Source organism: Macaca fascicularis, chromosome 10, assembly GCF_037993035.2.
Source record: "Macaca fascicularis isolate 582-1 chromosome 10, T2T-MFA8v1.1".
NCBI classification, from domain to species: Eukaryota; Metazoa; Chordata; class Mammalia; order Primates; family Cercopithecidae; genus Macaca; species Macaca fascicularis.
Window position 1 is genome coordinate 119,598,365 of NC_088384.1, and position 20,842 is coordinate 119,619,206.

Below are 20,842 nucleotides of genomic sequence, written 5' to 3' on the forward strand. Positions count from 1 at the left end.
AACAATGTCCTTTCTTTTTTTTTTTTTTTTTTTTTTGAGACGGAGTCTCGCTCTGTCGCCCAGGCTGGAGTGCAGTGGCCGGATCTCAGCTCACTGCAAGCTCCGCCTCCCGGGTTTACGCCATTCTCCTGCCTCAGCCTCCCGAGTAGCTGGGACTACAGGCGCCCACCACCTCGCCCGGCTAGTTTTTTGTATTTTTTAGTAGAAACGGGGTTTCACCGTGTTCGCCAGGATGGTCTCGATCTCCTGACCTAGTGATCCGCCCGTCTCGGCCTCCCAAAGTGCTGGGATTACAGGCTTGAGCCACCGCGCCCGGCCAACAATGTCCTTTCTTAAAATGCAAATAGGCCGAGTGCAGCAGCTCACGCCTGTAATCCCAGCACTTTGGGAGGTCGGGGTGGGCGGATCATCTGAGGTCCGGAGTTGGAGACCAGCCTGGCCAAAATGGTGAAACCCCATCTCTACTAAAAATACAAAAATTAGCCAGGCATGATGGTGGGCACCTATTATCCCAGCTACTCGGGAGGCCAAGGCAGGAGGATGGCTTGAACCCTGGGAGTGGAGGTTGCAGTGAACTGAGATTGCACCATTGCACTCCAGCCTGGTGACAAGAGCGAGACTCCATCTCAAAAAAAAAAAAAAAAAAAAAAAGAGCAGATAGTTCTGGTATGTTAGTCATTCACACTTTAGCATGAAACAGCATAAATAAATGGACGTCCTCCCAAGAGTTCCTGAATACACAAGCCAAGGGCTGAGAATCTTCATGAGAAAGGAGCCAGGAGTCCGGGCACTGGGTGGGGGAGCACCCAAGGAGTGAGGTCGGGTTGGGGCAGCCGTGGAGTTCAGCAAAGGAGCCCTGGGCGTTCTGCATTGGTGGTTCCCAGCCTGATGGGAAAATGCTGCTTTTACATCATCGCAGGACACTGGAGCCACTGCTGTGTCTCACTCACTGCGAGCTTAGTTTGTGTGACTCCCGGCAGCTGCCAGATCTCCCTGCACCTCCACCTCTTCACCTGTGAAGTGGGGGTGCTGACCGTCGATAAGGATTGCGCTGATGGAGGAATGGTGCAAGGTTTGTAAAGCGTCTCGAGCGGCGGCAGGAGGAGGCGTCACGTGAGCGGGAAGGTAAAGATGCTGAGTCAGCTCCCGGCTGCCCCGTGGGCACCATGCCCCGCTGTGTGCCACCTGCCTCACACCCAAGGTGAAGGCCTGGGTGTCGGGTAATGCAGTGTAAAGAAAGGGCAGTGGGAGGCGGTCAATTGAGGCCCCTAAAGTGCCAGAAACCCCCACTCTGGAGGCAGCCACAGCCTCGGGGAGGCCCAGGGACCCCTTTACAGCTGAAGGTTGCTCCCCACAGCCTGGAGGGTAAAAGGTTTACAGAGGCCCAGGGACCCTTTTACAGTTGAAGGTTGCTCCCCACAGCCTGGAGGGTAAAAGGTTTACAGAGACTAAGACATGCAGAGGGAGATCTTACAACCTCCCACTGTGGGACTCCGGGGATTTCTCCTTCCCCTGCCCCCCACCGTTCCCTCCAACTCCCCAGTTCAGCACCGCCCCTCCCCGCAGGCAGCTGAGCCCTGGAACCTCACAGCTGGCAGCTGGCTTGGCCTGACCTGGCTTCAGACAGTGGCTGGCAGGGTCCTCATTGCCAGAGCCTGGGGCAGAGCTGCCAGCCCCTCCCCCTGACAGGCTGTGTGGCAGAGCCTGGGGCTCCTTCCCCCGACATGTTCAGGGAGATGGGCAGGGCAGGGGGCGCTGGTTCCTGTCCCTCCAACCCCTCCAGGCTGGTCCTGCCTGGGAGCTCTGCCTCCTGCCACACCCACAGCTCCAGTCCTGTCCCTGCAGGAGGCCCACAGGCTCTTAGGAACTGCTGTCCTGCAGCAGGAGGCCTGCAAACCAGGACCCACGTTTGGGCAGGGGGTCCAGGGGCAAGGGCTTCCTTCCTGCTCCCACCCCACACCATCCAGGGCCCCCACCCTCTCCCCCCTCCTCTGGGTGTTGGTGCCTCCCGCCCCTGCCTCGGGGTCCCCACAGACCCAGCCAGGGCCCTGGTTTGGGGCCGCTGACCCCGCCCGCATCTGCTCTCCATCCTGGAGCTGTTCTCAGCCTCACACATCCTCCTCAGCATCGTCCACACCTCCCCCAGCCGACCCCCAAAGCAAAATGCCAGAGCAGCATGAAGCCAGGAAATAAGCCAGACCCCACAGCTCCTCCAAAGACCCCTGACATTCCTGGTTGACCCTCTCACGGGGACGGGGCTTCCCTCCCTCCCCTCAACAGAGTCAGGAGCTGCCTCAAGGCCCATGCACCTGCCAGTCCAGCCCGTCCCCCAGCCGGCTTCTCCCTCCCTGGCTTCGGGACAGGGACCGTTGCCCAGTGCTTTCTGGGTCCAGCCACCCGGTGGGCACCCCCCAGAGACTCAGCCCTGACTCCAGGCAGCCAGCCAGCAGCACAGGCACAGCCAGACGCCCGACACACAGACACGCAGGCACAAATGAACAGACACATGAGCACATACACCCTGTTTCCAGGGGCTCCAGGACCCCCCGCCAAGTTCTCCCCTGCACCCCACACAGTCACTCACAGGTATGCACAGTTCACTCAGGTCACATACATGCACCAGGGTATGGATGTAACCCCATGCCTGCAGTCCCACTCCGGGACACAATAAGTCACCCACAAGGACAGTCACAGCACGTGGGAAATCCCCAGCGTCCCATCATGGAGGCCCGACCGGCTGCCACAAAGCCCAGCCCCTTGGCAGGGAGCCCAGAAGCCGCTGCTCAAACCCAGGACTGCCAGGGGCACCCAGGCCCTTCCAGCCACCCTAGGAACCTGGAGTGGGGTGGGAAGGTCCTTACTGCCTGGGTTACAAGAGGGCACCGGGAGCCCGGCAGAGACAAGGGCAGGGGACGGATGGCATTTGGCCACTCAGCGGGGCCCCGCAGCCTTCCTGAGGCCTCAGGAACTTTTCAGTGATGTCCGAAGTGCAGACCGAAGCCGCCAATAGGGTGTCTTGGTGGATCCTGTTTTAAAATATTCACCAACCCAGCCGGGCGCGGCGGCTCACGCCTGTAATCCCAGCACTTTGGGAGGCTGAGACGGGCGGATCACAAGGTCAGGAGATCGAGACCATCCTGGCTAACACGGTGAAACCCCGTCTTTACTAAAAATACAAAAAACTAGCCGGGCGAGGTGGCGGGCGCCTGTGGTCCCAGCTACTCCAGAGGCTGAGGCAGGAGAATGGCGTAAACCCAGGAGGCGGAGCTTGCAGTGAGCTGAGATCCGGCCACTGCACTCCAGCCTGGGCGACAGAGCCAGACTCAGTCTCAAAAAAAAAAAAAAAAAATTCACCAACCCGGCCGGGCGCGGCGGCTCATGCCTGTAATCCCAGCACTTTGGGAGGCCGAGGCGGGCGGATCACGAGGTCAGGAGATCAAGACCATCCTGGCTAACACGGTGAAACCCCGTCTCTACTAAAAATGCAAAAACTTAGCCGGGCGTGGTGGCGGGCGCCTGTAGTCCCAGCTACTCGGGAGGCTGAGGCAGGAGAATGGCGGGAACCCGGGAGGCGGAGCTTGCAGTGAGCGGAGATCACACCACTGCACTCCAGCCTGGGAGACCGCGAGACTCTATCTCAAAAAAAAAAAAAAGGCCAGGCGTGGTGGCTCCCACCTGTAATCCCAGCACTTTGGGAGGCCGAGGCGGGTGGATCACAAGGTCAGGAGATCGAGACCATCCTGGCTAACACGGTGAAACCCTGTCTCTACTAAAAAATACAAAAAAACTAGCCGAGTGAGGTGGCGGGCGCCTGTAGTCCCAGCTACTCGGGAGGCTGAGGCAGGAGAATGGCATGAACCCGGGAGGTGGAACTTGCAATGAGCCGAGATCGCGCCACCACACTCCAGCCTGGGCGACAGAATGAGACTCCGTCTCAAAAAAAAAAAAAAAGTATTCACCAACCCAAGCAGGGTGGAGCTCCTTCCCCCACCCATGCCCTCCCTGACTTCAGGACCTGCTCTGGGGCCTCAGCAGCCCCGGGACTGACCCTGAGTCCCAGTGGCCGCCAGTCGGAGCCACTCTCTGGGCCTTGGGGCCCTCTTCAGCCAGACAGCAGCCCAGGTGTCCAGCCAGCTGCAAGCATCCATCAACACCCCACTGAGGCCCTCGGGCTGCACAGTCCCACCTTGCAGAGCTCCAGGGCACTGTCTGGCTGTGGTCCGCTGCCCTCACCCTGCCACCGCCCTCCAGCTGCCCTCAGGCTCCCCAAGCCGACACCCACAGAGCGTTCTGCCCTGACCCCAACCCCGGTGAGCTCTGCCCCTCCCCACGCCCCTGCATCCACCTGCTATGGGGAAAATCCCACCCTCCACTGGGCCCAAGGGAGCAGCCAGAGCTCACATCTCCAGTGCAGCCCCTGTTCAGGGGGCTGGAGAGGCAGCCGCAGAGGCCCTGTGAGGCCGTGGCTTCCTTTAATCCTGCCCCGACCCTCAGGGCAGGTGCAATATAACCCCCTTTCACCGATGGAGAAGGGGCACTGTGGCATCTCTGGCTCCATTACCAGAGCTGGGACCCCAACCCTCGCCTTCCCCACTGCTCTGCCGCCTAAAGTCTCAGTTCACAAAACACGGTCCAGGCCCCCTGGGGCTCCCAAGAACCTTCCAGAAAGCCCCAAGGTCAAAACCTGTTTTCACAGTAATGCCAAGGCTTCTCACTCCCGTCTTCGCTTGGACAGTGGAGTTTTCAGAGGCCATAAGAGGTGTGACACTCCCCTGCTTTCTCATGTCTTAAATATTCTCACGTTTAGTTTCCAGCACACTAAACAGCAGCAGATGTAACCTCCCTGACTTTTAACACCACGCAAGGGTCCTAAGACGAAAGCTTTGAGCATTACTGGCCTGGAGGCAGAGCTCTGCCTGACGTGCCCCCAACCCCCCTTCCTGATGAGCGAGCACAGCTTGCTTCCGTTGGTCTCTCGAAGCTCCTCCTACCCTTGTTGTAGGTGGCACCAGAACTCCCCGGAGACCGAGGGCTGGGGCCCCCAGGGCGGACTTTGGCCAAGCCCCTGCTCCACCCCCCAGAGCTGACAGTGGGTTGGACACAGGGTATCCCCTGCCCAGCATCCAGCAGGGCAATCCTGGCACCGTGTGTGCTGCCTCCACTCACGATGGACACCAGGAGCCCAGTCCCAGATTCCGGCCTCCTCCAGCCACTGCCGGTCCCCACCCCACAGCCCCCCACCCGAGCACGCGGGGCGCAGCAAGGCCCGGAGCCCTGCCAGGCATCAGACCCAAGGACTTGGGCCTGCCTTCATTACCCCAGAAGGGGAGCCGAGGTCAGAGACCCTCCCTGGAGACCCACCCTCCAGGCTACCACGGCCAGGACTCTCATCTGCTGAGGACCCCAGTGGGAACAGGGAGTGCTCCCATCTCTCTGTCCTCCCTGTGCTCCTCTCCACCCCAGAAACACACGCACCTGGAGGGGGGCACTGTGGCCCCAGCACAGACCATGGCAGGCAGGCTGGGCTTGCCCCCCACCAGCAGTGCCTGGGTGACCAAGGCTGCCAGAGTCATCCAGAGTTTGCAACTGCAACTGGGACATGGGGGTGAGGGGACCCCTGAGCACCTCAGGGACCACCCAAGGGGGCTTTCTGCAACTGCAGCTGGGGGCTGTTTTCCACTTTTGTCCCATCTCAGGCTGGCAAATTTCTCCCATTTGGCCCCAGTTCTAGCCAGGTCAGGTGTGAAAGGACAACTTCCTTCCAGACAGGCCCTGCAGGGTCCCCCTCGGCCCCTCCCATCAGCGGTGGCCCCACAGAGGCCCAGGATGGGCTGGGGTCCATCAGGAACACCTGTGTCCTTGGGCAGGGCCACCGGGTAAAACACAGGACACCCAGTCAGATCAGAATTTCAGATAAATAAGGAGTACCATTTCTGTGTAAATATGCCCCAAATATTTTACACCAAACAATTATTGGTATATATCCAAAGTCCTGATGTGACTGGGTCCTGTATCTCCTCCTTAGAGGCCTCGTGGATCTGATGTTCATGGGTTCAAATCCTCCCCACCTGGGGGCCCAGGCTCCCAACCACATCCCTGCCTGATTGCTCCACTCTTCCTCCCATTCTACCTCCCTTTCGTGTGGGTTTGAGGCCACCCCACTTTGGGACTGGAGAGAGACATGAGCAGGTCCTCCAAGGGTGCCCCCAGACAGTGCCCCTGTCACCACTGCCTGTCAGCTGGGCTGGCCTCGTTTCAGTCCTCACCCAGCCCAGTGGGTCTAACATGCCCCAAGGATATCAGGCCCTCAACCCTGGAATCTGTGGCTGACTGCATGTGGCAGGAAAGGATTTTGCAGATTTGGTTAAGGATGTTGAGATGGGGGTAATCCTGGATTATCCCAGGTGGTCCCTAAATGCAATCACTCGCATGCTCGTGAGAAGGGGGTTTGACACAGAGGAGGAGAAAGTAGTGTGACGGCAGAGGCAGAGGCTGGAGTGATGCAGCCACAAGCCACAGACTGTCGGCCGCCACGGCAAGGGGTGAAGCAGGGAACTAATTCTCCTGGGGCCTCCAGAGGGGCAGAGCCCTGTTGACACCTTGATTTCAGTAGTGAGGCTGGTTTTGGCCCCAGGAGGCCTCGCCATTTGCAGTCATTGGTCACCGCATCCCTAAGAGACTAACGCACTACGGGGCCTTGTGGTCAGCCTGCCTGCTCTGCAGGAGAACCCTCCCAGTCAGGTACCCAGCTGCAGGCGGGGAGCTGGGGGTGGGTGACAGGCCCACCTCAGTGCCGTGTACAGGGTCAGGGAGCGTGCCCACCCTCCACCCTGACCTCACCTGCATCCTCAGGGAGGCTGCCCTCCCTCCACTCCAACCCTCCTCCTCTGCATCTTCAGGGAACCTGCCCATCCTCCACCCGACCCTCCTCTGCATCCTCAGGGAACCTGCCCACCCTCCACCCCACCCTCACCTGCTGCAGCATGACTGGCTGTGGGCCGGGACCACTTTCCCGGAGCAGGGAGGGGTGCAAAGGAGCTGCCCTCCCCTCTCCCCACCCCTCCACCCTGGCCAGCCGAGGTCGGGGCAGGTTCTAGCCCAGAGAGACCAGGGACCCCAGGGAAGACGCAAAGCCCCCAGCCCACGACTGAAGTCACCAGTCTTTCGGTTTCAGGGGCTGGAGTTCCTACAACCATGTACAGAAGGCTTGGACCCAGGAGGAGGATGGGCAGATACGGACTCCGGCCACAGGTGACCAGCTTAGGAGAGTGAGACCAGAAGTGCGGGACCACAGGAAGAATGAGTGTGTGTGACAGTCACTCTGGGCGGAGAAGCCCTCAACGCTCATGCGGCCCCCAGAGATCCCGAAACCCGCAGCCCCGTTCTGTGGATCTGAAGGGACCATTCTCTGTGCTGGGTAGCCATGGCGAAGCCCCTCACAGCCACCCAGGCCAGCTTGGTGCTGGGCCACGGCCTGGGGGGCACCAGGCACTCCTCACCCAGCGCTCAGCGCTCACCCTGGGGTCCCCAGGCAGGGAGTAAAAGATGCTGGGCTGGCCACCCGGGCAGGGAGGGGCTCCGGGGAGCGCAGGCGGGGCCCACCCCCCCAGCAGGACCCCCCAGCAGGAGGCGCACACGGCTCCGGGGTCGCTCAGTTTATTGGTAAAACGGGCACTGAGCGTGGCGAGCGCTGGGCGCGGAAGCCTGGGGCGGGGGCGCCTTTCCTCTTGAAGAACTTCCACTGGACCTTGATGGCGAGCATCCAGTCGCTGACCGAGGGCCTCTGGCAAGCGGAGGTGCAGACATGCGCCTGGCGGGGGTGCGGGGCGCCGGGGCGGCGCGCGGGGCGGGGGCGGGGCGGGGGCCGGGCCGGGGTTCGGGGCGCGGCGCCGCCGGGGAGGGTCGCGCCGCGGGCGCCCGCGCTTCACTTGCCCGCCTTCTGCGCCTTCTGCGCCGACTTGGTGACCTTGCCGGCGCCGCCGCTCTTCTTCTCCACGTTCTTGATGACGCCCACGGCCACCGTCTGCCTCATGTCGCGCACGGCGAAACGGCCTGGGGGCGGGGGCGGCGCGTGAGCGGGGCCGGAGAACTCGTCCCACCGCCCCCCCAAGAGCTCTCGCCGGGCGGGGGCGCAACCACAGAACGAAGCCGGGTCGGGAACGTCCTCGGAACACCTTTAGCGCAGAGCGCGCCCTTGTGAGGACGGCCGGCCTCGCCAGAGCCCTGCCTGGGTGGCTGCTCCATGGCCTGAGGGGCGGCCACGGGGCAGGGGCAGCCCGAACGCTGCCACTGGATGACTGTGGGACTTCCTCACTCGCGGGGCCTTCCTCACTTCTGGAGCCTCGTCTGCACACAGGACCCACCCCAGGTCCTCCAGGTAGGGTCACCTGCACTAGTGACACGGAGGCCGTGGGTCTCCTGCCATGCTCTGGGCCAAACTCCGCAGGACAGGGGCCCACTGCTGTCACCCAGCGCCCCATCCCCGCAGTCCTCGGCCCTCAGCCTGGGTCAGCCACCGCCTGAGGGCTGCACCTCCCCGGACCACCCTGGCTCACCAAGAGGCGGGTACTGGGAGAAGCTCTCCACACACATGGGTTTTCCCGGCACCATCTCCACAATGGCCGCGTCTCCAGACTTCAGGGACTTGGGGTTGTCCTCCAGCTTCTTGCCAGAGCGCCGGTCAATCTTCTCCTTCAGCTCCGCAAACTTGCAGGCGATGTGGGCCGTGTGGCAGTCGATGACCGGGGAGTAGCCGGCGCTGATCTGCCCCGGGTGGTTCAGGATGATGACCTGGGAGCGGAGCCACAGGTGGCCATAAGGCACATCCACGGTGGGCACCAGGAGGGAGCCAGAGCAGGGCTGGGAGGCCCAGTCATGGGGCCCCCCCTCTATGGGTTCCTCAGCCCCGAGTGCTGACTGGAGGACCCAGCCCCCAGACCTGAACCTCAACATCCTCATTAAGCAGAAGATAAACAACTGAGATCCATTGTTTCGAAGGGGCAGGGGCAGCACCTACACGGCCAACCCCAGCTGGAACTAAGGCAGGGGGGTGACAAAACTGGACCTCAATTCCTGTATTTCAGTTGTATCTCAATAAAGCCACTTTTAAAAATCATATGAAGAGACCGGGCACAGGGGTTCACGCCTACTGTAATCCCAGCACTTTGGGAGGCCGAGGTGGACAGATCACTTGAGGTCAGGAGTTCAAGACCAGCCTGACCAACATGGCGAAACTCTGTCTCTACTAATAATACAAAAATTAGCCGGGTGTGGTGGCGCATTCCTGTAATCCTACCTACTGGGGAGGCTGAGGCAGGAGAATCACTTGAACCCGGGAGGCGGAGCTTGCAGTGAGCCAAGATCATGCCACTGCACTCCAGCCTGGGCAACAGAGCGAGACTCCATCTCAAAAAAATAATGATGATAATAATATGAAGAGGGCAGCAAAGAGGGGGCAATGAAAACTGTAGAGAATAAAAGCATGACAGAGATGTCTCAGGCAGTAAGTTAACAAAAGTGTTTTTCCAGGACGAATGTAGGACCTTAAAGGCTGGGCAGCCCAGCGGTGTGGCATGGACAGCAGACCCGGGATTGCACAGAGGCTGGGGAGCCATAGGGCCTGCACCCCTCCCAGAACGGATTTATCCCCCCACTAAATGCTCGGTGGGCCCCTCGGTGGAATGGAGGTCTTTTCTCTTTCCTTTTCTTTTTTTCTTTTGAGACAGAGTCTCGTTCTGTCGCCCAGTCTGGAGTACAGTGGTGCGATCTCGGCTCACTGTAACCTCCACCTCCCGGGTTCAAGCAATTCTCCTGCCTCAGCTTCCTGAGAGCTGGGACTACAGGCGCGTGCCACCACACCCGGCTAATTTTTGTATTTTTAGTAGTGATGGTGTTTCACCATGTTGACCAGGATGGTCTTGATCTCTTGACCTCATGATCCACCCACCTCGGCCTCCCAAAGTGCTGGGATTACAGGCATCAGCCACCGCGCCTAGCCTGAGGGTCTGTTTTCTCCCCACACCAGGTGACCTGCCAACAGCAGCCTCACCCAGGACAGTCCTGCTGCTGCCCAGCAGGCACCAGCCCCCTGGACCCAGCGCGGCCCCCAACCTGGGAGGTGAACTGAGCGGCCTCCTGCGGCGGGTCAGACTTGCTGTCCCCACACACGTTGCCCCGCCGGATGTCCTTCACTGACACGTTCTTCACGTTGAAGCCAACGTTGTCACCGGGCAGAGCTTCGCTCAGAGCCTCGTGGTGCATCTCCACCGACTTCACCTCAGTGGTGATGTTCACCGGTGCAAAGGTCACCACCATACCTGGCCGCAGGATGCCAGTCTCCACCCGGCCCACGGGCACCGTGCCAATGCCTGCAGAGGAGATGGGGTGTGAGGGGAAGGCAGGGCCCGAGAGGATGCTGGGGCAGGATATTCGGGGACAGAGCCTGGAAACCAACAAAGCCTGGGACTGGATCCCCCCAACAGGCCTGGGGGTTGGGGCCACACGGGCAGAGTGCAGGGGGAGGCCAGGGACAAGGCAGACCCAGAGATTCCAAGGCAAGTGAGGGCCGCCCCACCCAGCTGGGGAGATAAGAGGCTGAACAGCAGAGCTCCCAGGAACCCAAGGAAAAGCCACAGGAGCAGAGAAGGGGGAGGATGGGCAGAGAGGGGCTGTCTGAGCCTGGCGTCCCATCCATGCCCCCGGGGAGCACTTTCCCTCGAAGAGAGCACTATGGGACCCCTCCTTTGTCTGAGGACTCCTCCCTGTGAGTGTGGGCCAGACCACTGGACTGCTCCTGCCTGGGGCCTGGTAGCCCTGCTCCCTGCGGGCTCTCTGGGCCCCACTTGGAGGCTGCAGGTCTCTATCATTAAAGGGGCCTCTCAGCCAGATGCAGCACAGGCACAGTGGCACCTGAGCGTCCCTGGCATTTCTCGTGGATCTGCTTACACCAATTGTCCAGCTGCCACAAGGGGGTCTTGTCTCCCCCAGGCTACCAGGTCTCCACCCTCACCTCCCAGGGCTGTGATGGAGGCCCACTGTAGCCTCCAGCAGACTTCACTGAGCCTGCGGGCTGTGCTCTGTGCTGGGGTGAGCATGACGCCCCCACTGTGCACATAGAGATGCCTGCAACATCTTTGGCTGCACCCCCTGGCTGGGGGTCTCCTATCAGTGCCCTTTCTCTGGGGTCTCAGATTTATGGTTTCTTGTCTTGGGAAGATGGATGGATGGATGGATGGATGGATGGGGAGGTAGATGGACGGAGGATGGGTGGGGAGATGGATGAGGGGGGAGATGGATGGATGGATGGATGGGGAGGTGGATGGGTGGATGGAAAGAAGGATGGATGGGTAGGAAAATGGGTGGGTGTGTGGATAGATGGATGGATGGATGGATGGGGAGATGGATGGATGGATGGATGGGGAGGTGGATGGACAGAAGGATGGGTGGGGAGATGGATGAGGGGGGAGATGGATGGATGGATGGATGGATGGATGGATGGGTGGATGGATGGGGAGATGGAAGGATGGATGGGTGGATGGATGGATGGATGGATGGTGGGGAGGTGGGGAGGTGGGTGGATGGGTGGATGGATGGATGGGGAAGTGGATGGATGGATGGATGGAGAGATGGATGGATGGATGGATGAGATGAATGGATGAATGCATGGATGATGGAGAGAAGGATGACTGGGTAGGGAGATGGATGGATTGATGGATGGATAGAGAGGTGGATGGGTGGATGGGGAGATGGATGGATGAATAGATGGATGGATGGGGAGGTGGGTGGATGGATAGGTGGATGGGGAGATGGACAGAAGGATGAATGGGTAGGGAGATGGATGGATGGATGGATGGATGGATGGATGGATGGATGGGGAGGGAGGGATGGATGGATGGGTGGATGGACAGAAGGATGGATGGGTGGAGAGGTGGGGAGGTGGATAGATGGAAGGAGAGGTGGATGGATGGATGGAGAGATGGATGGATGGATGAGATGGATGGATGAATGCATGGATGATGGAGAGAAGGATGACTGCATAGGGAGATGGGTGGATGGAAAGTGGATGGGTAGATGGGGAGATGGATGGATGGATAGATGGATGGATAGGTGGATGGATGGATGGACAGAAGGATGAATGGGTAGGGAGATGGATGGATGGATGGGGAGGAATGGATGGATGGGTGGATGGATGGACAGAAGGATGGATGGGTGGGGAGGTGGGTGGATGGATGGATGGATGGATGGAGAGGATGGATGGTGGGGAGGTGGGTGGGTGGGCGGATGGATGGATGGATGGATGGAGAGATAGATGGATAAATGGATGGACAGATGGACGGATGGATGAGATGGATGGATGGATGGATGGATGCATGGATGATAGAAGGATGACTGGGTGGGGAGGTGGATGGATGGATGGATGGAGAGGTGGATGGATGGGTGGATGGACAGAAGGATGAATGGGTAGGGAAATGGATGGATGGATGGATGGATGGGTGGATGGACAGAAAAGTGGATGGGTGAGGAGGTGGGTGGATGGACGGATGGATGGAGAGATGGAAGGATGGATGGATAGATGGATGGAGAGAAGGATGGATGGCGGGGAGATGGGTGGGTGGATGGATGGATGGATGGATGGAGAGGTGGATGGATGGGTGGATGGACAGAAGGATGGATGGGTGGAGAAGTGGGTTGGTGGATGGATGGATGGGTGGAGAAGTGGGTTGGTGGATGGATGGATGGATGGATGGATGGATGGGGAGGTGGGTGGATGGATGGATGGATGGATAGATGGATGGAGAGAATGATGGATGGGTGGGGAAGTGGGTAGGTGGATGGATGGATGGATGGGGAGGTGGTGGGTAGATGGGTGGATGGACAGAAGGATGGATGGCTGGGGAGGTGGGTGAGTGGATGAGTGGATGGATGGATGGATGGATGGATGGGGAGGTGGATGGATGGATGGATAGATGGGGAGATGGATGGATGGATGGATGGGGAGGTGGATGGATGGATGGATAGATGGGGAGATGGATGGATGGATGGATGGATGGATGGATGGATGGATGGATGGATAGAAGGATGGATGGGGAAGTGGATGGATGGGTGGAGAAGTGGGTTGGTGGATGGATGGATGGATGGGGACGTGGGTGGATGGATGGATGGATAGATGGATGGAGAGAACGATGGATGGGTGGGGAAGTGGGTAGGTGGATGGATGGATGGATGGGGAGGTGGGTAGATGGGTGGATGGACAGAAGGATGGATGGCTGGGGAGGTGGGTGAGTGGATGAATGGATGGATGGATGGATGGATAGATGGGGAGATGGATGGATGGATGGATGGATAGAAGGATGGATAGGGAGGTGGATGGATGGATAGAAGGATGGATGGGAAGATGGATGGATGGATGGATGGATGGATGGATGAAGGATGGATGGATGGATGGGTGAGGAGGTGGGTGGATAGATGGATGGATGGGGAGGTGGGTGGATGGGTGGATGGATGGGGAGGTGGGTGGATGGGTGGATGGACAGAAGGATGGATAGAAGGATGGATAGGTGGGGAGGTGGGTGGATGGGTGGGTGGATGGATGGATGGGGAGGTGGGTGGATGGGTGGATAGAAGGATGGATGAGTGGGGAGGTAGATGAGTGGATGGATGGATGGATGGATGGATAGATAGAAGGATGGATGTGTGGGACAATGGATGGATGGATGGATGGATGGATGCACAGATGGATGGAGAGAAGGATGGATGGGTGGGATAATGGATGGATGGATGGAGAGGTGGATGGGTGGATGGATGGATGGATAGATGGATGGATGGATAGATGGATGGATGGACAGAAGGATGGATGGGTGGGGAGGTGGATGGATGGATGGATGGATGGATGGATGGATGGATGGACAGAAGGATGGATGGATGGGGAGGTGGGTGGATCAGTGGATGAACAGAAGGATGGACGAGTGGGGAAGTGGGTGAGTGGATGGATGGATGGATGGATGGATGGATGGATGGATGGATGGATGGGTGGATGGATGGATGGACGGGGAGATAGGTGGATGGATTGATAGAGAGAAGGATGGATGGGTGGGAAGATGGATGGATGGATTGATAGAAGGATGGATGGGTGGGACAATGGATGGATGGATGGATGGATGGATGGATGGATGGATGGATGGAGAGGTGGATGGATGGATGGAGAGAGAGAAGGATGGATGAGTGGGACAATGGATGGATGGATGGATGGATGGATGGATGGATGGATGGATAGATGAATGGAGTGAAAGACGGATGGGTGGGGAGATGGATGGATGGATAGAGAGATGGATGGATGGGTGGATGGATGGGTGGGTGGGTGGGTGGATGGATGGATGGATGGATGGATGGATGGATGGACGGACAGAGGATGGATGGGTGAGGAGGTGGGTGGATGGATGGATGGATGTGGGATGGACTCTTCCCCAGAAAGTGTGTAGTAAGGGGAGAGATTGGAGACAGCCCAGTCTTGAGATGCCTCATAGGAACCCCTGGTCTAGGGCAGGCGGAACTGGCTGGGCAGGAGCTCCAGCACAGCGCCCTTGCTCACCGCCGATCTTGTACACGTCCTGCAGTGGCAGGCGCAGGGGCTTGTCCGTGGGGCGCGTGGGGGGCAGAATGGTGTCCAGGGCCTCCAGCAGGGACACGCCGCTTGCGTTGCCCTCCTTACGCTCCACCTTCCAGCCCTTGAACCACGGCATCTGGACCGAAAGGAGAAAATCAGTCCATTACAGAGACATTGGTGGCCTCCCCACCCTCAGGCCTCCCCAGGGTGCCTCCAGGAATCCTGCTGTTCAGGCTAAACTTGCCTCATGCCCTTTAAGATGAGGAATTTCCCCAACCTGCTCCTCCCCAGCCCATAGCCCCAGCATCACAGGGACCCTGGGAAGGAGATCCCTCTTAAAAGGAGGAGGACAAAGAGGTAAAGCACCCTTCCCAGCCCAGGCTGCTCAGGAGTTGCTGACACTGTGAACAAACCCCCAGTCCAGCCCCAAGTCCCAGAAGGCCCCAGGCCCCTGACCATCAGCTCTAGGCAGGGCAGGTGACTTGACTAGGAGGATGCCGAGTCTAGACAAGGGCCAGGCCAGGGACAGAGCTGGAGGGGGAGCCTTGCCCCACCCTAGCTCCTGGACACCGTGCTGCCTCCAAGCTTGGCACAGCCCTGTCTGGAGCTTCTCCTGGTGCGGCCCCCACTCCCACCCCACGAAGCCTCCCTCTGGGCCACCTGCCACAAACAGGGAGCAGGGGAGGGAGCCGGCAGCACTGTGCCCCAGCCCCCCAGGGCCTGTATAAGCATGGGCCACCTAGCAGCTCAGGCCAGAGGGGAGTGTGGGTTCCCTGATGGCTGGAGGCCTCCCTGGAGAGGTGGAGAATGGCGTTCGCCACATGATACCCTGTGAGGAAAATGCCATCACAGGTAAACAACACCCAGCCTCATGAGATGGAGGCAGGGCTGGGGGAGCCCCTCTCAGCTCTGTCCCCAGACCTCAGCGCTGGGCTCAGTGCTGCTGGTCTGTCTCCCCGCTGTCTCTAGACTCCACACCTGTACCCTCACTGTTGGCAGCTACACTGCTGGCAGAGCCTAGTGGCGGCCATTCTGGTGTCTCCTCTGGCTTGGAGAACCCTTGGAACACAGTCTCAGGTTCTCCAAGTGTCTCTACGCGTCATCTCCAGCCAAGGCAGAGTCCCTGGGCCACAGACTGTTCGCACGCTGAGCTCCCAATTGACCAGCCAAGAGCCAACCCTTAGCCCTCCCAGCCAGCCCAGAAGCATGCACACTTCCCAAAGCCAAACCCTGCTCCAAGACCCCAGGGGAGGCAACCGGGGAGGCCCCCACGGCCCAGCCCACAGCCCCTGCATGTTTTCCAGAGCCAGGACAATGGCCTGACAGAGATGAAACCGACCACCCCCATGGCAGGGCTCTGGAGACCAGGCACATGGGCCGTGCTGGAGGCCACTGCTGTCCCCTGCTGTGTTGACATCGGGGATGGGCCCTGGCCCTGGCCAGCCGTGTGGGAGGCTGAGTGTAGGAGCAAAGCCTGGTGCTGAGGGGGGATGGGGCTCCCCGCCGGGCCTTGAGCCAGTTAGGGAAACCCAGCAGGTTTCGTGGGGAACCTGCATTTCCCTGGGACAGGCCCTCCACCTCCCCCTGCCACCTGCCGGTGCCTCGCTCTGGGGCAGGGGGTCCAGCCAGCCCGTGTGGCCCGCCTCGCCCTAGCCGCCACTCACGTTGGGAGAGGGCTCCAGCATGTTGTCGCCATGCCAGCCGGAGATGGGCACGAAGGGCACGGTGGCCGGGTTGTAGCCGATCTTCTTGATGTAGGCGCTGACTTCCTTGACAATCTCATCATAGCGCTTCTCGCTGTAGGCCGGCTCCGTGGAGTCCATTTTGTTCACGCCCACGATAAGCTGCTTCACACCCAGCGTGTAGGCCAGCAGGGCATGCTCCCGCGTCTGCCCATTCTTGGAGATGCCCGCCTCGAACTCACCCACGCCCGCCGCCACGATCAGCACTGCGCAGTCCGCCTGCCCAGCGGGGGACACAGTGAGCCCCGCCCCACCTGCCCAGCAGGGGACACAGGCCTCTCCAGGCAGTGGGCTGGGGCCTGAGCAGCCCACTGGGGCCTTGGGGAGGGAGACATGGGGGTCCCCACTTCAAGGGCAGTGTGGGGGGCTCATCGCCAGGCCATGGGTCAGGGGACCGAGGTTCAACCCTGGCTCCACCACCAGTGGGCTGTGTGTCCCTGGACAAGTCACTCAGCCTCTCTGGTCCTGTTCCTCACTTGGGGACAGATTGAGGTCACAGTTATCAAAGCAGTTTGGAGGTGGTGGCATGTGTCCTGCTGTCTGCAGGATGCTGTGTCTGGGGTGCCCGTGCATCTCTGTGAGTGCCCTGAAATGTCATACAGTCCAGGCCTGGCTGGTGGCACCTCTGCCCACTGCTCACTGTCCCCATCCTGGCCTCTAGCCCCTCTGTGCATGAAGGTGTGTCCATGTCCACATCTGCCCCCGTCTGTCTGGGGACTCTGACACTGGCTGGGTGTCCTCACAGGCACTGGGTCAGATGCCAGAGCCCTGGATTCCTTCTTGGGGGGGCTCTAACCCAGACCGGGTGAGGGGTGGCCCAGGTGAGGGGTCCCCTGCCCTCACAGGAAGCACAGGAGACCCCACCACCCCAGTGATCCCAGGGGCCCCCAGTGTCCCTTGAAGGGGTGCAGCGGCCTCTTCCCCAGCCCCACCTGCTGTGCCCTGCTCACCTGGGATGTGCCTGTGATCATGTTCTTGATGAAGTCACGGTGGCCGGGGGCATCGATGATGGTGATGTAGTACTTGGTGGTCTCGAACTTCCAGAGGGAGATGTCGATGGTGATGCCGCGCTCACGCTCTGCCTTCAGCTTGTCCAGCACCCAGGCATACTTGAAGGATCCCTTCCCCATCTGGAGCAGGTGAGGGTCACGGGTGAGGGTCACAGGTGAGGGCGAGACCTGGGACCCGGGGAGTCCCTGGCGGTGCGAGCTGCTTGTCACAGCAGAGTGGCCGCGGGAGGCGGGAGATGGGCTCCAGCCCCCGCTTGCTCCCCGCCGGGGTCCTGGAACGCCGGCCCCTCCGTCTGGACCCCACACGCAGACCCTGCCCCCCATGACCGGCCTCTGCACCGGCTCCGGAATGGGTGCGGCTACGCACATCCACCAGCAGGTGGCGCGAGGGCCTGGGAGTCGCCCGCTCTCCCAGCGAAGCCGCCAGATGGGATAAACCCCTCCCCCGCCAGGGCTCCCCTTTATCTGAAGCTGCGGACGCCCCCAGATCCCTTCCTCAGCCAGAGGCCAATAATACCACCGTGTTTGGGGCTGTCAGATAAATAACCCTCGGTGTTATTTTATTTTAAGGTGAGGAGAAGGGAAAACGGAATGAGGTCAGGAGGAGGCCCTGGCTGCACCGATCCTTCCCGATGCTCCAGCCTCCCCACCCCCCTGAGGCTTCTCCTCCCCTTCCTCGCTCTGCCGGTCACGGGAAGCTGGGGGGCCTCAGCCAGTGAGACCCCCACAGGAGGGGACGGGCTGCAGTCAGGGCAACAGCGATGGTCACTACCCAGCTGGGCATAGCTCCCCACCAGGGCCTTGCACAGACTGGACTCTTGCCCTCCAAGAGGCTGCCCAGCCTGGAGGGGACCCAGACGGGACCCAGCTGGGGCCTGAACCAGCGGCCCTCTGAAACCCCCGCCTTCTCCCGACGAGGCTAGGTAAAGGGTGATGCAGCCCAAACTCAGGGGTGCAGCTCAGAGCACCCACCTCACCAGGGCAGAGACTCAGCCCAGGACAGCGAGTGCCCCCCTCCCCAGGCCCTGGCCTCCACCTTCATCATCCAGGTGAGAGCTCCCACAGGCCCTCCCAGAAGTGGGCTTCTCCCCAGAGCCCTGGGCAAGGGAGGGGGACCAGAGAGCAGACCCTGACTCATGGCCGCTCCCCACCACTGTCTCAACCACCAAAGAGGAACCGCTTCAAAAGGTCAGCCAGAGGGCCGCCTCATCCAGGACCCCCACCCCAGGGGTGCACTGGACAGCAGCCCTCCACAGCCCAGCACAAGAAAATGGAGCAGACGGGCCGGCTGCCCATCAATCAGCTATTAATAGCAGCGTGCGTCCTGGCAGGGCCCTGGGACAAGTGAGGGCAGCACCACCTCCAGCCCCAGCCTTGGCCCTGGGGGGAAGGGGGCAAGGCTGTAGGGCCCTCCAGCCCCAGCTCAATGTGGCAGAGTTCCAGAGCCTTCTGTGGACCCTCCCAGGTCACCTCCCTCACCACAGGGCAAGTCCGGCAGCTCGATGGCCACCCCTCCCCCACCAAGCTCTCCGCAAGAGAGGCTGCCCCACTGGACCCTCTGAGGCCTGAGTGCCCCACAGCAGGGGTCCCTCCTGCCCTGGAGGTCTCCTGAACCACATGTCCTGGGGCTGGGAGATGCCAAGCCTGGCCACCACAGGAGTTGGGGGTTCCTTCTCAGGGGGCCAAGACCAGAGCCCCCGGAGCTCACCTCAGCTGCCTCCTTCTCGAACTTCTCGATGGTCCTTTTGTCGATGCCCCCGCACTTGTAGATGAGGTGGCCCGTGGTGGTGGACTTGCCAGAGTCCACATGGCCAATGACCACGATGTTGATGTGGGTCTTCTCCTTGCCCATTCTGCTGGGAGTGTGAGGGGCTGGCGGGACCCGGGGTGCTCTGGCTCGGGGCGAGGGGGGGGCTGCAGTGATTCTGTGGTGCCAGCAGTGGGGGGGAGACAGGTGATGGGGAGCCCAGGGGGGAGAGACCAGCAGAGACTGTCCTGGCACAGGCTGGGCACACATCTCTGCCCACAAACCAAGCCCCCATGTTTGGTGGGGAGGGAAGGGCCCCCACCCACAGCTGGGCCTGGCCAGGGCAAGTAGAGGCTGTACACTGCCGCCACCCCACACTTGAGCCCAAGCAGCCCCATCTGCTGTAAATAACTGGGCGTTGGGAGCCTGCAGGGCCGCTCCTTGGGAAGGGGTTAGCCACCATTTGGAAGGACCACGCAGTGCCAGGCTAGGTACGTCCGTGACCAGCAAAGCAGGGTGATGAGTCACCTGCCCAGTGCTCCAGGGCCCTGTCCTCCACGCTCGCTCCCCTCCCCGGCGGCAGGGCCAGGGACACAGCGCCCCACCCCCACCCGCTGCCACCGGGAGAGATGGCCACTGCTCCCCACTCCCCTCCTCAGGCAGGGACGGCGCCATCTTCCCCTCATCCCTGCCCGGCAGGCTGGGCCAGAGCCCCGACGGAGATGCGCTGCCCAGATTAGGGACCCAGAATAGCTCTACGTGCCACCCCCCCAGACTCTCACAGGGACAGACAGTGGCCAGGAGGTGGGGGTCCCTGTTCCAGCCTGAGGAAGGAGGACCCGGTCCAGCCAAGCCCAGCAAGTGCCAGGTGGAGATGCCCTCGGCCCGGTGGGGATATAGGGGGCACCCTCCCTCCCCCCTCCCCTCCGGTCAGGGCCCTGGGTCATAGCCCCGTCCCATCACAGAGGTCAGTGGAGAAACCCACACTGCTCCTCGGGGACAGGTGGCTGGGGGAGGCAAAGAGGATAGAAGCCACCCTGGGGTGGGAACACGGGTGGGGGTGGGGAGGCCAGGGCCCCCAGATCTCACCACCTCCCTCAGCGTCCTCTGGCCCAGCGCCCCGAAGCCCGACCCCCATCAGCCCCTGGCACTGAAGACGCTGCCCCCAGCCCGCAGGGTCCCCGCGGCCCCAAGGTCATGGCTACGGGGAGATCGCCGCCCAGGACCCGGCCCCGCCGCCCCGCGCCGCCCCGCGCCGCCCCCCACCCCCGGCCCAGCCCGGCCGACGCGGGGACCCCCGGGAGCCGGAATCCGGGCGCGCGCGGGGGCGGGTGTGGGTGCCGGGCCCGGCCGCCCTCTGCCCCGCGGGACCGGCCCCGGGGGTCCCTCTTCGGAAGACGGGGACGGGGGCGGAGGCCCGGGGGCCGAGCGTCCTTACCCGGAGCCGAGGTCTCAGCCAGAGGGACTGGCGGCGCCGGCGCCGGCGGTTTTATCTCCGGGAGGGGGTCCACCTATTGACGGTGGCGGCGCAGTGCACCGCGCCCTGCAGCACGCCAATGCGGAACCGCGCGGGAGGGGGCGGGGCGCGGACGCGCGCGGGCGGGCGCCACGGGGACGCGAGGGGATGCGGGAGGCGCGGGCTGCAAAGACGGACGCGGGAGGCGGGAGAGAAACGCGCAGCGGGCGGGGGCGGGGCGGGGGGCAGGGCGGGGAGGCGGCGGGAGGGAGGGACGGGGATGGA

General features: G+C 61.3%; 1 protein-coding gene and 1 long non-coding RNA gene across 2 annotated transcripts; one reads left to right on the plus strand and one right to left on the minus strand.

Moving 5' to 3' along the window:
- Window positions 1-11: 11 nt before the first annotated feature.
- On the plus strand, window positions 12-7,936 carry LOC141407961 (uncharacterized). The gene is made up of 2 exons (XR_012419633.1): window positions 12-1,343; window positions 1,409-7,936. It is a non-coding gene; the product is annotated as an uncharacterized lncRNA (long non-coding RNA).
- Window positions 7,644-20,565, minus strand: EEF1A2 (eukaryotic translation elongation factor 1 alpha 2). The gene is made up of 8 exons (XM_005569581.5): window positions 20,540-20,565; window positions 19,063-19,279; window positions 17,295-17,474; window positions 16,267-16,563; window positions 14,588-14,738; window positions 10,111-10,367; window positions 8,556-8,790; window positions 7,644-8,052 (listed from the first exon to the last, which is right to left on the minus strand). The coding sequence occupies exons 2-8, from the start codon at window positions 19,204-19,206 to the stop codon at window positions 7,925-7,927; spliced, it is 1,392 nt and encodes a 463-aa protein (XP_005569638.1). The 5' UTR covers window positions 19,207-19,279; window positions 20,540-20,565; the 3' UTR covers window positions 7,644-7,924.
- Window positions 20,566-20,842: the final 277 nt, after the last annotated feature.

Excerpts from the sequence above, each read along its gene's own strand:
- EEF1A2 (XM_005569581.5), bottom strand. The coding sequence starts at position 19,206 with ATGGGCAAGGAGAAGACCCACATCAACATCGTGGTCATTGGCCATGTG. Across the intron at positions 14,739-16,266 it reads TGCTGGAGCCCTCTCCCAAC|ATGCCGTGGTTCAAGGGCTG; the intron begins GTGAGTGGCGGC and ends CTTTCGGTCCAG. Across the intron at positions 8,053-8,555 it reads CTCCCAGTACCCGCCTCTTG|GCCGTTTCGCCGTGCGCGAC; the intron begins GTGAGCCAGGGT and ends CCCCGCCCCCAG.